The sequence below is a fragment of the Nelumbo nucifera genome, chromosome 1, assembly GCF_055504915.1.
Source record: "Nelumbo nucifera cultivar China Antique chromosome 1, China Antique-T2T, whole genome shotgun sequence".
Taxonomy (NCBI): domain Eukaryota; kingdom Viridiplantae; phylum Streptophyta; class Magnoliopsida; order Proteales; family Nelumbonaceae; genus Nelumbo; species Nelumbo nucifera.
The window spans coordinates 109,809,290-109,825,278 of NC_142649.1; the positions used below are offsets into that span (position 1 = coordinate 109,809,290).

Consider the following 15,989-nt stretch of genomic DNA (forward strand, 5'->3'; position numbering starts at 1 on the left):
AAGGTTAACATCCACTGTATAGTTAAGTACACTATCAGATAATCTCAGTGTTCAGATAGTATTTGGAAAGTATAAGAACCATTCCAGAAAGATACTGCCAAGATTCAATTTCCATTTGTGAACCCTTATCCAGTGTCCTTTCTGTGGAGTTACTCTTTAGAAGCCTAGATTTCTTGTTATTAGTTTCAAAAGTTAAACCATTTGATGTTGCAGGTTTCATCTTCAGCATGGAGATTTGCCCAAGGATCTCATTTGAAAACTCCATAGGTTCTCCTTGAGGATTCATGTATTATGAAATGGCAAAACAGGATTCGTGTAACTGAGCTCAGATGATGATGATGATGATGGATGGGTTCTCCTTGAGGACTTCAATACAAGGTGATCCACAACTTTGCTCCCAAGTACTTGTAAAGATAATATCCTAAACCCCATCAATTTATGAGCTGATAAAAAAAAGCCCCATCAATTTATGAAGGATTTTTCGAAGTCTTTTGTGGATATTTTGGCTGAAGAACATACCTGACTTTAAGAGGTTAGTTCAGGACTGTTATCAGTCTTGAACTCTAATGGATTTCAGGATCGAAAGTAAGAAGAAAGGTAAGAGGAAAGAAGAGGAAGAGGGAGGAGAAGCAATAGAACACAAGAGTTGAAAGGAGGAGCAGAAGCTTGATGTTTTGCCGCCACCACTTTAATTAATATTTATAGGTTATGCTCATTACATGGAAAGGACAGATCTGCCCTTAGTCTTTACATAACAAATAGAGCAAAAAATAAGACTGAAATAAATAACAACTGAAACAACTAAATGACCAATAACCCTAGGCAGACTAGAACATCTTCTACCCTACGAACACAGTGGGACCGTAGCTGTGGGACCCACATCAGTGTTCTTTACACTCCCCCTCAAGTTGGGAATAAATGTTTATCATTCCCAACTTGGATAGATCTGCCTCTAGCTTCTTTCGTGGTACAGCTTTGGTGAGGATATCTGCCAGCTGCATGTTGGAGGTGATGTATGGGAGACACACTTCTTGTGATGAGACCCTCTCTCGTACAAAGTGTCGATCAACTTCAATATATTTAGTCCTGTCATGCTGCACTGGGTTGTGTGCTATATTAATAGCCGCTTGATTATCACAATACAGCATCAGGGGCTTCTCATACTCAATACCCAACTCTTCAAGTAGTGATCTCAGCCAAAGAATTTCAGCCACTCCATTAGCCATTAACCTGTACTCAGCTTCAACACTGGATCGGGAGACAACACTCTGTTTTTTACTCCTCCAAGAGACTAGGTTACCACCCACAAGAGCACAATATCCAGAGGTAGATCTTCTGTCATCAACACTCCCAGCCCAATCGGCATCCGTATAGACTTCCACCTTCATGTGGTCATTGTTTTTGAACAGTATACCTCTACCCGGGCATCTCTTCAAGTATGCTAGTATTCTTTCTACTGCTAGAAGGTGCGTGGTTCTAGGAGAATGCATGTACTGACTGAAAACACTAACGGCATAACTGATATCTGGCCGGGTGAGGCATAGATATAGGAGCTTTCCCACTAACCGCTGGAACATAACCTTGTCTTCAAGCAGCTCCCCACTCTCTGCACTAATCCTGTGGTTCTGTTCAATGGGTGTATCTGCAGGTTTGACACCCAGCTTTCCAGTTTCAACCAAGAGATCTAAAACATATTTCCTCTGAGAGACAAAGATCCCCTGTTTAGATCTAGCAACCTCGATCCCCAAAAAATACCGTAGTGTACCCAGATCTTTCACCTCAAACTCTTGATGAAGGAGCTGCTTGAGGGACTCAATCTCATGGTTCTCATTTCCTGTCACCACAATATCATCAACATATACTGCAAGTAGTGTCAGTGACGACTCCACCCTCTTGATGAACAGTGTATGATCTGACTGGGCCTGTACATAACCGAACTTCCCAAGGGCTAGTCTGAATCTGTCGAACCAAGCTCTAGGTGACTGCTTTAAACCATATAATGCCTTATTGAGCCGGCAAACCTTCTTACCTGCCTCTGTATCATAGAATCCAGGAGGCAACTGCATGTAAACCTATTCCTGCAAGTCCCCATTCAGGAAGGCATTCTTAACATCCATTTAGTACAAAGGCCAAGTGTAGCTTGCTGCAAGAGATAATAGAACCCGAATGGTGGTCATCTTGGCTACCGGGGCAAATGTCTCCAAGTAATCTATACCATAAGTCTGAGTGAACCCTTTTGCAACTAGCCGAGCTTTGTACCTCTCAATGGAACCATCCGCATTGTGCTTCACAGTAAATACCCACCTGCATCCAACTGGTTTCTTTCCTTTGGGCAAGTCAACTAGCTCCCAGGTATTATTTTTCAACAGGGCATCCATTTCAACTTGCATTGCACCTCTTCACTCCGGGACTGATAGGGCTTCTTGCACTGTTCTCGGAATAGGGACATCAACAATGGAGGTGAGATAGGACCTGTAGGAGGGAGATAGGCGATCATAGGACAAAAACTGGGAGATGCAGTGGGTTGTAGATGTGGTGCAATGTCGTTTTCCTTTACGGAGGGCAATGGGAAGGTCAAGGTCATCTGCAGAGGGTGAGGTAGCAACAATGGAAGGAGTCTCTGTGGGCACTGGGACTGTAATATCTGGACTTGGAGCCGCAGAAGAGGTTGGAGCTGGTCGGGACTACTGATGACCGGGATCAACCTGCCTGCATCACCTGTGATAGACTCTCAACTCCCGATCCCTTTGACCACCCTGCTACTGCAGCCCTCATCACCAACTGGAATAGGTAAGGGAACAACCCCAAAAGTATTAACCCTGTCCTCACTGCACTCCCCCTGAAGAAAAGGACCCAAATCTCCACACTCACTACTCTCCCCCCTGAGGATAGACCCGAGAATAGTAGAGTGTCTCCTCAAAGAAAGTGACATCCATGGATACAAACTTCTTCCCTGAGACAGGATCATAACAACAATAACCCTTTTGAGTTTGTGCATAACCAAGAAAGATGCATTTGGAGGCCTTGGGTTCAAACTTGGAGTGATGGGGACCGAGAAGCTTAACAAAACAGGTACAACCAAATGTCTTGAGTGGAATAGTGAACAATTCCTCATTGGGGTATAGAAGGGAAAAATGAGGTTTCATATCAAGAACCCGGGAAGGAATCCGATTAACAAGATATACCGCCGTAAGGATAGCATCACCCTAGAAACGAATAGGGACATTGGAGGTAAACATAATACTTCTAGCTACCTCCAAGATGTGCCTATTCTTCCTTTCTGCAACCCCATTTTGCTGAGGTGTATGAGGGCAAGTGCTCTGGTGGATAACCCCATGATTAAGGAGGTATGATGCCAATGGCTTAGCAAAGTATTCCTTTGCATTATCAGATCTAAGCACTTTGATCCTGGCATCAAACTGGGTTAGGATCATTTGGTGGAAGTTTTGGGTCAGGGCAGGCACCTCATCTCGTGAATGCATAAGATAAACCCAAGAAAACCGGGTGTGGTCATCAACAAATAACAAAAAATACCTGTACCCATCCATAGAAGGAATGTGATATGGCCCCCAAACATCAGTATGCACAATATCAAAAGAACTATTACTCCTTTTATTACTCAATGAATAAGAGTTTCTACAATGTTTAGCAAACTCACAACTTTCACACTTCAACTGAGATGACTCAACAGACTCAAACAAAGTAGGAAACAGACTCTTCAAGGACCGAAAAGATAAATGACCCAATCGGTTATGCCAAAGCATAACCGGACTCACAACTTGAGAAACAAGTAACTTCTTATCCACTGACTCTTTCCGACAAGAACTCTCCCCGAGTAGATAGATCCCATTCGTCTCACGGCCAGTCCCAATCACCTTCTTCGTCTTCAGGTCCTGAAAAACACATCGGTCAGGAAAGAAAGTTACGGAGCAGTTCAAATGTTTGGTAATACTACTAACAGAAAGGAGGTTAGTATTCAGTTTAGGAACATGCAAGACAGAGGACAAGGATATAGTATCTGATAGTTTGATGTCACCCTTGCCAGAAATAGGGACAAGAGAGCCATCAGCTATAGATACTTTATCTCTACCAGAAGATAAGTAATAAGTAGTAAACAAAGAGGGCAAGCTAGTCATATGGTCGGATGCACCTAAATCTATTACCCAACAAGGTTCAGTAGTACTTGGAGCGGAGGCATGGTAGGCTGAGGCTCGAGTACCTGAGTGTGCAAAGGCCGATGTGGCCGGGGCTGACGATGACTGCGGTAACTAAGCTGAACTACCAACTTCCTTCTCCAATTGTATTAGAGCAGCCCGAACTGTAGCTAAGGTCTCTAATGGTGTGCCTCTTGTGCTAGATGAGGATGCTGAATCAGTAGTCATAGTCACATGAGCATTACCCTTTTTATTTCTCAACTTTGCCGGGACCAAATGTGGATGCAGCTTCCAACATGTTTCTTTTGTGTGTTTAGGTTTCTTGCAATGCTCACACACCACATCCCGTTTATCTTCCTTCTTTCTGTCCCTCTCTGAATCACCCTCTGTTTTGGGTTTGACAGCTACCAAGGCAGGTGTAAGCGGATGAGGTTGCATCATGACTTTCCTCTTGGTCTCTTCACTGTGCACTAAGGAGTATGCCTGAGAGAGGGTCACACTATCTCTGGTCAAAATCTGTTGCCTCACAATATCATATTCTGAATTCAGTCCTGCCAGGAACTCAAACACTCTGTTTGTTTCGATGTGCTTTCTATGTATCTGAGCATCTTTGGGACTCTCCCACTCAAGAGTCTCTAAGTGATCAATCTCATGCCACAGGGACTTCAAGGTAGAGAAGTAGACCGACACCGGTTTCTCTCCTTGTTTAAGGGAATTCACCTCACATTTCAATTCATATGCTCTGGCAACATTAAGGGGTTGGGAGTAAGTCTCTTTCATCACATTCCATATCTCCTTGGCTGTCTTTGCCCATAAGTAATTTCGGCTGATATGGGGCTGCATAGAATTACAGAGCCATGTCATAACCAAGTAGTTTTCTTGGACCCACTTGGTATACATAGGGTCTCCCTTGGAAGGTTCTGCCACATCTCCCAAGAGATACCCTACTTTGCCCCTTCCCCCAATAGCCATCATAGCTGATTGGGCCCATTCCAAATAGTTTGATCCATCAAACTTTACGGTCGTAATCTGAAAACCTGTCTCAGAACCACCACCATAATTGTTGTTCCCAAAACTGCCTTCTGCCGAATTCTTAAACTCCATTTCGGTCAAGAACCAGAAGTCTCAAAATTAGGGTTACTATAGTCAAAACCAGCACTAGGACTACCAGCCACAATCACAAAATCAGTATAGAACCAATCTGTACTCACAGTAGATGTGCATGAAACATGTATAAAACTGATCTGAAATCAATAGCCACACACAACAGCAACAGTCCGAACTGTTTTCACCCCTTTAGAAGTGTTTGAAACCCCAAAAGAAAACTGAAAGACAGTTTGAAGAACAATCTGATATGCTGAAGCCAATTTGAGGTTTTAATCAGTCCTAAAAGCCGTACACTCCAGACAGTACCGTACGGATAAGGTTTGTATTAGGGTTAATATGAAACCCTAAAACTGATCAATGTTGAGGAGAACTATTAGGGTTTGCCGCAGGGATAGGACCACAAGGTTCAGTCCAATACTAGGGTTTGCCGCAAGGATAAGACAAAACCCTAGAGAATAGAGAGAAAAAACCTAGAGTGGTTCGGCCACCCTTGCTGGATAGGTCCAACCTATCTTCTCTGATATTACTTCTCTCAGAAAATAAAAGACTTACAATAGGATGCAGTTCGCTGCCTACCAAGGTTACCCGAACCCTAGCCTTCTCTGATTCTTCCTGATCACCAACTCGCTGCAACTGTGGCACTTCTTCAAACAGCTGCTAATCCTCTGGAGATCTCCAAGAACCAGTCAACGAACTCTGCTTTCTCAGCTTCTAGCCTTAGGTGGTTCTCATGTGGTCGGCTGGACTAGACTCACATGAGAAACCCTAGCTCTGATAACAAGTAGAAGTTCAGGACTGTTATCAGTCTTGAACTCTAATGGATTTCAGGATCGAAAGTAAGAAGAAAGGTAAGAGGAAAGAAGAGGAAGAGGGAGGAGAAGCAATAGAACACAAGAGTTGAAAGGAGGAGCAGAAGCTTGATGTTTTGCCGCCGCCACTTTAATTAATATTTATAGGTTATGCTCATTACATGGAAAGGACAGATCTGCCCTTAGTCTTTACATAACAAATAGAGCAAAAAATAAGACTGAAATAAATAACAACTGAAACAACTAAATGACCAATAGCTAACCCTAGGCAGACTAGAACATCTACCCTACGAACACAGTGGGACCGTAGCTGTGGAGCCCACATCAGTGTTCTCTACAGAAAACTCCATAGGTTCTCCTTGAGGATTCATGTATTATGAAATGGCAAAACAGGATTCGTGTAACTGAGCTCAGATGATGATGATGATGGATGGGTTCTCCTTGAGGACTTCAATACAAGGTGATCCACAACTTTGCTCCCAAGTACTTGTAAAGATAATATCCTAAACCCCATCAATTTATGAGCTGATAAAAAAAAGCCCCATCAATTTATGAAGGATTTTTCGAAGTCTTTTGTGGATATTTTAGCTGAAGAACATACCTGACTTCAAGAGGTTAATTTTTTGCCCCAATAATTGCTCAAAGTTTCCTAACACTTCCTTTAGATCTTTAACTTGCTCCACATCTGCTTTACAAAATAACATACAATCATCTACAAAAAGTAGATGAGAAATCTGAACTCCATGCCTATGAAAAGAAAATCCTTGTACTTTCCCATTTCCCTCTTCCTTCTCCAGCAGTAGAGATAAAACTTGCATCTCAAAAGTAAATAGATATGGAAACAGTGGGTCACCTTGTCTTAATCATTTCTTAACTTGAAAAAAACTCCTTCACTGTTCCATTTAACTTGACAGAGAAGAAAGGGGGTGAGATGCAAAAGTTTGCAATGTCAAACCATTTCTCGGGGAACTCCATGTTCCACATGACCTTAACAATGAAGTCCCTTCTCATAATAAAATATAAACGGTTTAATTATCAAAAAAAAAAAAAAAACAATGAAGTCCCTTCTCATTCTATTGTAGGCACTTGACATATCCAATTTTAGAGCTATCCAACCCTTCCCCTTTTTTTTCTGTTTTTTCACTTTGTGGAAAATTTCCCTTACAATAATTACATTTTCAATCCTTCCTTTTATAAAAGCCGCTTGGTTTGGGGATATTAATTTTGGAACTATTTTCTGTAATTTCTTCACCATGCATTTCTCTATAATCTTGTATAAAACATTACACAAACTTATAGATCTGAACTGAGTAAAATTATGGGGATTTTTACACTAGATTTGTGCAATTTATTTCTTCCTTGAAGGTTGCACTTGTAAAAAATTCTACACTAGTTTGCACACATCTTCCCTTACTACAGCCCAATATTTTTGGTAAAAGAGAGTTGTGATCCCATCCGGGTCGGGGCAGAATGTGGTTTTAAACTTTTAACCACCTCCCAAATTTCTTCTTCAGTGGGTATCTCATCCAATTTCTTTATATATCATCCTCATCTATCTTGGGTATTCTCAAAATCTTCCATTCCAAACATCTCCATGCTGGTACCAATATCATCACTTACTTGGATTGTATTCTCCTTAAACTTCTTTGCAATCTCTTCTAGCTTCATTCATTCTTCTTGATCATTTTTCATCATGCTCAAATGATTCGTTCTTCTGTTAAAGTTGGTGACTTGGTGAAAAAACCTTGTATTTCTACCCCTTCATGTAACCAAGTCTCCCTTGATTTATCTCTCCACAGTTGCTCCTCCTCTCTCTTAACTCATATCGTTGTTTCAATTTCATTACTCTCCCTTTTGAATATGGCAGTTGCTCCCCTTGTAATAAGATCTGTAAGCTCTCTTCAATTGCCTTCAATTTGTCTTGCAAACCAAATTTCTCCTTGTTCCATTGTCATAACTTTTTTTTACATCCCTTTAGCTTGTGCAAGATCTGAATATCTCTTTCCCCTTCTTTCTCTTTGTCATTCCTCCTTCACTATTGCTCCACACTCTTCTTCCTCCACCCACATAGGCATAAAATGGAATTGTTTAGGTCCCAATTGTAACTTGGGGATTTGTTTGAAGCAACGTGTAAGTGTGGTCACAGTACAGGGATCTAGTCATTGTGATTATTATTTCTGGGAAGTCTTCTACCCACCCAATTGTAGCTAAACCCCTATCTAATTTCTCCTGAACTAGACCATTTCCCTGCTGTTCATTGGACCAGGTAAAAGCTTCCCCCCCTACTGCTGATCTATTGTAGCCTATTTTCCCAAACAAATCTCTGAAATGCCTTGGAGACATACACCCTTCTATCATTTTTCCAAGTGCAAAACAGACCCCTAGAAAAACCCTTAGCAGAAACCCAGGTTCTCTTCCTATACCTCAATTTTTTAAATAATGATACATTTTGGCTTCGAAAAGTCAAGCTTCCGCTAGGAATATTAGATCTGTGTCATGGGATTTGCACAATTCTTTTGAGAAAATGTATTTTATTTGGATTATTACACCCTCTTATGTTCCAGAAAAGGAATTTCATAGTTTTCCAAACATGAAAACACACAACTAGGCTAAACATGATGCATATATTACAGAGGAAGAGAACAAAATGACTAACTTGTAACTGAAATACTTGAAGTTGGTTGTGAGAGGTTAATTCAATAAGAGGTGATGGCTGAGAGATTATCAGAGGTAGATCCCACTTTTTTCCTTCCAAATGATCTATTGGTAACTGTGGCAGCATGGTTTTCCCAATGAATTTTGGCTCGTCCACTAGCATTATAGATTCCCGAGTTGCATAGCTCTTCCACCACATGAGTTCATGTTTGTGCCCCATCAATAGCTGCCCTTGAGGTGACATCTCCATTGCTACTTCCTTGACAAACTTTCCATTAGAGTCCAAAAAACCTTAGATCTGGTCCCATCCTTAGACAGAGCCTGAAGGCTTGACAGAGTCAAGACAATTAGGTCCCTCGTATCCAGGTCCAGAACAGTTTTTCTGGGTCACCCTATTTTCCTCCGACCTAAAACTGGATCATAATAACTTAAGACCCCAGTTTTTGTGATGTATATAACCCAAATGCACTCTTTGCATGTGTTCAAATATGGACACGTGCACTTCTTCTCAGTTGCATGTGTGAGGTGTGTCTTATTGCCCTCATCACGTGTAGAGTATTTCATACCACCTGTAGATTACATCCTTTTTCTGGACTTGTGAGTTGACTCCTCTGATCTCTGTTGAATCACTCCTACTTGACTCAGATTCTGCCCTGATCGCAACCAAGTCATCGCTGAGTTTCCATCAACACACCAATGTTTTGATTCTCATTCTTCCAAAAGGGACCTTTACTTGTGCTTCCTTTTTAAAATCCCTCACTGCCAATCCTAACTCCTGAGTGTTTCCAGTTAAAGAAGTTTGGATAGGACCTATTCCCCCCAAAATTGCTATTTTTTTTCTGGGAAGTATTCTATAGGAAAATCAACACTTTGGAAAGCTTGCAAAAGAAGAGACATTTTCTTTGCCTCTCCCCTAATTGGTGCTTCATGTGTAAGGCCCAGAATGAGAATTATTACCATCTACTGATTTCTTGCTCCTTGCTGCAGCCTTATGGAGTTGGAGCTTTAGTTTATTTGGAATTTGTATGTAGGTGGAACCCACCGTCTGATGTAAGTATGCTGTTTAATCCATCTACTTTTGGGTGGCACACGAATAGAGATAAAATCATGCGGAAGTGTATCAGGGCAGCTATATTATGGACTGCTTGGGAGGAAAGGAATACTAGAACTTTCCTAGAAAAGGAAAGAGGTTTTGCTAAAGTGAAGGATTGTATCTTAACTAGAGTAATCCATTGGCTGAAGACATTGGACCTGTTTGCTGAATTCTCATTCGATGATCTTTGGAGGAATTGGCCAGAAGTGGCTAATACCTCCACCAGGAATAATAGAAGGGTGGTAGAGTGGGAACCTCCTCCAGAAGGTGTCATACTGTCATTAAATTGAACTTTGATGGGAGCAGCCAAGGTAACCCTGGGCTTTCGGGGGTAGGGGATGTGCTAGGGAATAAGGACAGCAACATTATTTCCTTGTTCTCAGGACCGGTGGGAGTTGGAAACTCCACAAGCTGAGTTACTAGCTGCCATTCAAGGGATCCATCTTGCCAACCAACTTGGGATGGAACATCTTTTAATTGAAGGAGATTCTCAAGTAGTAGTAGGATGGCTGTCAAATCCGGATACTACTAGGGGTGTCCAAGGTTCGGTTAACCGAACCATGGCACTTTTTTGTAAACCGAACTGGTGGTACCGGTTTTTCCAGTTCTCCAAACCGAAACTGAACCGGTACCACCAGTTAACCAGTCCGTTAGTTTCGGTTTTTGACCGGTTTGGTTCTTCGATTTTTCGGTTTTTTATATTTATAATATATATTATACAAATATATGTATAATATTATATAATAAATAATAAATGATATATAAAATATTATAAATATTTGAAAAATATATAATATTTTTATAAATAGATCATTATAAATATAATATAAGTATATATTTGTATATATATAATGAATATATATTTATATATAATACATAGAAAATATGTGACATATATTAAAAATATATATAAAATATACATAAAAATATAAATACGGTCGGTTCGGTTAACTGTCGGTTTTTTTGTAGGTTAACTGAAAACCGAACTGGTCCTTCGGTTTTTCAAAAATCTTGAACCGAAACTGAACCGATCGGTTCGGTTCGGTTTTTCAGTTTTTCGGTTTTTTATGGACACCCCTAGATACTACTATTTGGGGCTATAAAGACCTCCTCAAGGGGTATCTAGGGAAGGTCTTTTTTGGGTAAGCAGATCGACAAATACTGTGGCTGACTCCTTGGCCAAGCAAGGGGTATCTAGGGAAGGTCTTTTCTGGGCTAGTTTGTAACTTGTTCTAGTAAGTCTGGACTCTGGAAAGCTGTATCTAACTTTTTTGGAGAGGTCGCATCTCGTGCCTCTCCTTGGGATGCTTGTACTCCTTATCTTTGGTGATTTATAAAATTCATTCATTTATCAAAAAAAAATGTTTTGATTCTCATTCTTTGTCTTCTGAATCTTCATCAAATCCGTTATCACTCATACGGATCATCTGCAACCTACATGGCTCCTCCACTCCTTTGTATTGAGGGATTCTCAATGGTTTATTGGATCTATACTCTGCATGTAACCAGTCACCAGGAATATCCATCTCTCTGTTATCCATTTTCTTCTTTTTCTCATCTAGGTTGGTTACTGTCCTCGTACACTTCATCCAATTGTGTCCAAGAAGGCCATAATAAAGCGCAAAGCTCCGGCAGAGATTCATAGCAATATCTAACCCAGACATGCTTCCCATTGACTTTGACAAATAGTCCTCTGAATAGATCGTAATGCATATCTACCAACACTTGAATTCGTATCTGCCGGTTCCTCATATCTCCCTGGCTGAATAGAAGGTTGATCCTTTACCACTTCCCTTGCTGCCATTGCTAAAGAAACAGGGTTAATTTTCCTATTCCGTTAATGACACTTGTAAAAGTTTGGGATGGTATCTACAACTTTCAATAGTCTAGGTAGTAAAGTGACACACCCCCTATAGTTTGGGAGGGTTTTTGAAGTTTACCCAAATTTTTTCCATTTGTAAAATTAGTTATGTTTCAGCATATTTTTATGGTAAAACTTGTTTTTGTTTCATCAAGTTTGATCATTTTTTATTTATTTGTTTATGTATTATGTATTTTGGATACTCTATTATTGTACTTGGTAAGACTTATTTGGTTGATATCTTTGCTCAATAATTTTTTTTTCTATTGTAGAGCCGTTGCAGTGCTCACCGGCTTCCAGTGCTCCACCAGTATCTGCAGGTAACGGCTTTTCTTCTTCTTTCTTCTTCTCTCCATTTGTTTCCCGCTGCCATCTTTGGGTGAAGATGGTTATCTGTTTGAATTTGAGCTCTCAATCAGCCAATTTGGTTTGGTCCAACCATAATGCAGGGAGCAGCACCTTATGGAGTGCCTCTTATGGTGTTTTCATGTACACAGACACTTCTAGGTGATCTAGCTGGGCCTACAGATTTGAGCTAGAGTGGATAATAGCTCTTGCACTATAAAAAAAAAGGCTTTTACACTTGGCTGCATCCATCGCAGATGTTTGGGTAAATATACTCTCCTCTGGGTTTGTTTTCTTGATTGATTACAGACTATTGCATCCCATTTATAATACCACACTCTTAATGACAGTGACAGCTGCATTTGTGCATCCACATGATTACAGTAGTCAGAGAGGGGTAATGCTAGATAACCATGAGGGGTAATTTTCCTTTGGGTGCTGTCTAGATTTGAGCAAAGGCAAAGAAAAAGTAACTGATTCCAAGTTCCAAGATGATAAGATGGCCAAGGTATCTCACAGCAACGCAACTATCTCAGCTCATCCGGAAACAGAAGAACCCATTAACAGCTCTCCAAATCTTCAATGAAGCCAAAACCAGACACCCCAACTACAGACACAATGGTCCTGTCTATGCAGCCATGATCAATATCCTTGGAAGCTCAGGCTACCTCACTGAGATGAAAGGTGTGATTGAACAGATGAAAGAAGACTCGTGTGAAAGCAAAGATTCAGTATTTGCAGATGCAATTAAGACTTATGCTCAGGCAGGCTTGCTCAATGAAGCTGTCTCCCTATTCAGAAGCCTTAGACAGTTCAATTGTGTAAATTGGACACAGTCTTTCAATGCCCTTTTGCAGATACTGATAAAAGAAGCCAAGTTTGATACTGCTTGTCGTCTTTACTTGGAGTATTCAAATGTGTGGGAAGTAAGGACCCAAACTAGTTCCTTGAAATTGCTTATTGATGCTCTGTGTCAGATGAAGTGTTCAGATCTAGCTCTGCTGGTATTCCAAGAGATGAGTGATCAATGTTGCTACCCGGACAGAGAGACGTATCAGGTGCTAATGAGAGGGTTGTGTGAAGATGGGAGGCTGAATGAGGCAATCCATTTATTGTATTCCATGTTTTGGAGGATTTCACAGAAAGGAAGTGGTAAGGATGTGCTCATTTACAGAACACTTTTAGATTCTTTATGTGATAATGGACAAGTTGAAGAGGCTGTGAAAATTCTTGGTAAGGTCTTGAGGAAAGGCTTCAAGGCTCCTAAGCGGTGCCACCAGGGTCTGGACCTAAATTATTTTCTTGCAAGTGAAAGCTTAGAAAGAGCCAAGGGTCTGATCAATGAGACTCTGCTAAGAGGTGGAATTCCTAGTTTGGCTAGCTACAGTTCTATGGCCATTGATCTTTATTCTGAAGGAAAGATCCATGATTCTAATTGGGTGTTTGCTGAAATGCAAGAGAAGGGCTTTAGGCCATCAGTTTCCATGTATGAATCAAAAATTGCTGCATTGTGTAGAGAGGAGAGATCTGTTGAAGCTGTTAAGGTGATTGAAGAGGAGATGATGAAGGGGAATTGTGTTCCAACAGTTGCAACATACAATATTCTGCTGAAAGGCCTCTGTAACGAAGGAAAGTCGGTGATGGCTATTGGTTACTTGGATAAGATGGCTAGGCAGGTGGGTTGCGTTGCTAACAAGCAGACATATGACATTTTAGTGGATGGGTTGTGTTGTGATGGTTGGTATGTTGAAGCAAGCCGAGTTTTAGAGAGGATGTTGGACATGAAATATTCGCCTTCTAATGCCACCCTTTTTACTAAGCTCATCAGAGGGCTTTGTTTTGTGGGTAGAAGATACGAGGCTGTGCTGTGGCTGGAGGAAATGGTTAGCCAAGGTAAAACACCAGAGGTTTCTGTGTGGAACTCATTGGTCAGTGCTGTTTGTGGTGACATGGCCAAGGTAGATTCTAATGTTGATAAACTTTGGCAACTTACTGACTCTTCATAGATTTTATTACATGGGAAGACAGTTGTTAGACAATGTGCTAGATATGGAACTTACACTAAAATTGAAATATCCGGCATGATATGGCACCAAAGGGGTACTTATGGCAGGTAGTCTAGACTCTAGAGTAGTTGACACTTGACAGCTAGTCTAAAGTAAGTAGTAAAGGGGTGTACTTGTGGCATATATGAGGCGGGCTAGCCTACATCTCATGGATATGATACTAATGGTGCCAGGCTCAAGAATTATGGCAAATGAATCCGATATATGGCCTTCAATTTTGGACAGATTTCTAACAATGCTGGAGCATTCTGGTCAATTGTAGTAATGGGGCACTCCTGGAAATGGCAGTGTAAGAGAGTCTTTGAAGGTATTGGTTTTCACCGTCAAATGTAATTGCTACTGCCAATGCGTGCCTAGCTGAATTAATAAGCCAAATCCCAAATGCCGACCTGGTTTTGAGTGATGGGTCGAGCCACAACCAAGGACTCTGGTACCTAGATCGCAGCCTCCAACTGGTGGGTACCTTAAAATAAATATAGATGGGTCCTCTTCTTTTGACAAGGCGGGTGCTGGTACTGTCATCAGAGACTCCTATGGAAATTTTGTGTTTGGTAGAGATGCTAAACTGCCTTTGGTCTTGTGCTAAGTAGCCGAAACCTTTGCCTAGCTCTATGCACTGAGATTTTCTTTAGAGATTGATTTATCTCGTATCCTTATTGAAAGCCTGCCTTTACTGATTGTGCACTCTCGGTTATTCATAGATGCTCAAATTGCGTAACACACAGTATTGCGAATTTGCTTGCTCTGTACAAAGCATCTATACTTGGTCATCTGAACCTTCTTCTTCATGATCTCGTTGTAACAGACTTCTTAATTTAATAGATGCTTTGTTTTTAGAAAAAATAATACTTTCTATTGTACATTTGTACTTGGTAAGACACTGCTACTATAACATAAATATTTTATCCACTAAAATGGCCTGTAAGTTTTGGAATACTTGACTAATACTGTACTGACCTGGTTAAACCATAAAGCAGGTGTGCGAATAGTAACGTACTGTTGGTTTGTGTACATAGAACAGAAGGGAAACAAAAGGTTTTTTTTTTTTTTTTTTTTGGAAAACCGATATCCAATATAAAAATGAACTATTTTCCTAGTTTTTCTAGAGTTTGGCTTGGGAAATAAACCCGAATGGCTGAACGGTTTGAGAAATACGAGTGTCGGCAAGATTCGACTCCAGCAGACCGACTCTCTTTTAATGACTTATCGGAAGATCACAAGGAATTTCTTTTTCCTACAACTACTACGAAAACTTTAAGAACACATTAATTTCTGTTTCTGTTGAAATATTTGTTTTTCTTCATTTTGTTTCTGCAATTGGACTGAACCTTGGAAAAGTTCAAATAAAATTTTCAAAAGGTATAAGACAGGCAGCCTACCATTCAGTGTTGCACATCATGACAGAATTAAAGTTTTCTTTTTCATTAAACAAGACAATAATAGAACTATACTTATCAATGGATTTTTTTTTACCTTTCTGCTGCCTGCTTCTATTAGTGTAAATGTGTAATTGGTCACTCTCTGAGGTCTGGGGGCTACAAAACCCATAGTAGTGATATGGGGATTGGGGGGACTAATGAGTAATGACTTTCCACCGGTTTTTATATTTGGAGGATCAGGACCTAGCATTAACAGCATCACCTAACCTTGAGCATTATTTGTTTGTATACTTGTTGATTAATTCTCAGACCAAGAAAAGAATAACAGATTCTGTGTATCCCAACTTCTTGATCCCAAATTTTTAGAGCAAATTTGGATTATTAAATTAAAACGTAACATATCCAACCTTTTCCTAACCTCAGGTTTCTATGATTAAATTTTTAACATGTTCTTTTAAGATAAAAAACTTATACTTGAACGAATTCCATACCATACTCTTTCCATTTTCTGCATATGGGT

The 15,989-nt window shown here is 40.4% G+C and overlaps 2 protein-coding genes across 7 annotated transcripts in view; both read left to right on the forward strand.

Annotated features, from left to right (window-relative positions):
* The window catches only part of LOC104605893 (uncharacterized), an 86,761-nt gene extending 74,235 nt beyond the window's left edge, over window positions 1-12,526 (forward strand). For 5 of the 6 annotated variants that reach the window (XR_016078830.1, XR_016078828.1, XR_016078826.1 and 2 more), the window contains exons 15-17: window positions 11,952-11,999; window positions 12,129-12,289; window positions 12,375-12,526. The gene's annotated coding sequence lies outside the window, so the exon portion shown is untranslated. The remainder of the gene's footprint in view (window positions 1-11,951; window positions 12,000-12,128; window positions 12,290-12,374) is intronic. The other variant, XR_016078831.1, reaches the window with a different exon arrangement.
* Window positions 12,516-15,005, forward strand: EMB3101 (Tetratricopeptide repeat (TPR)-like superfamily protein). The gene has a single exon (XM_010270832.3). The coding sequence runs from the start codon at window positions 12,516-12,518 to the stop codon at window positions 14,028-14,030; it is 1,515 nt and encodes a 504-aa protein (XP_010269134.1). The 3' UTR covers window positions 14,031-15,005.
* Window positions 15,006-15,989: the final 984 nt, after the last annotated feature.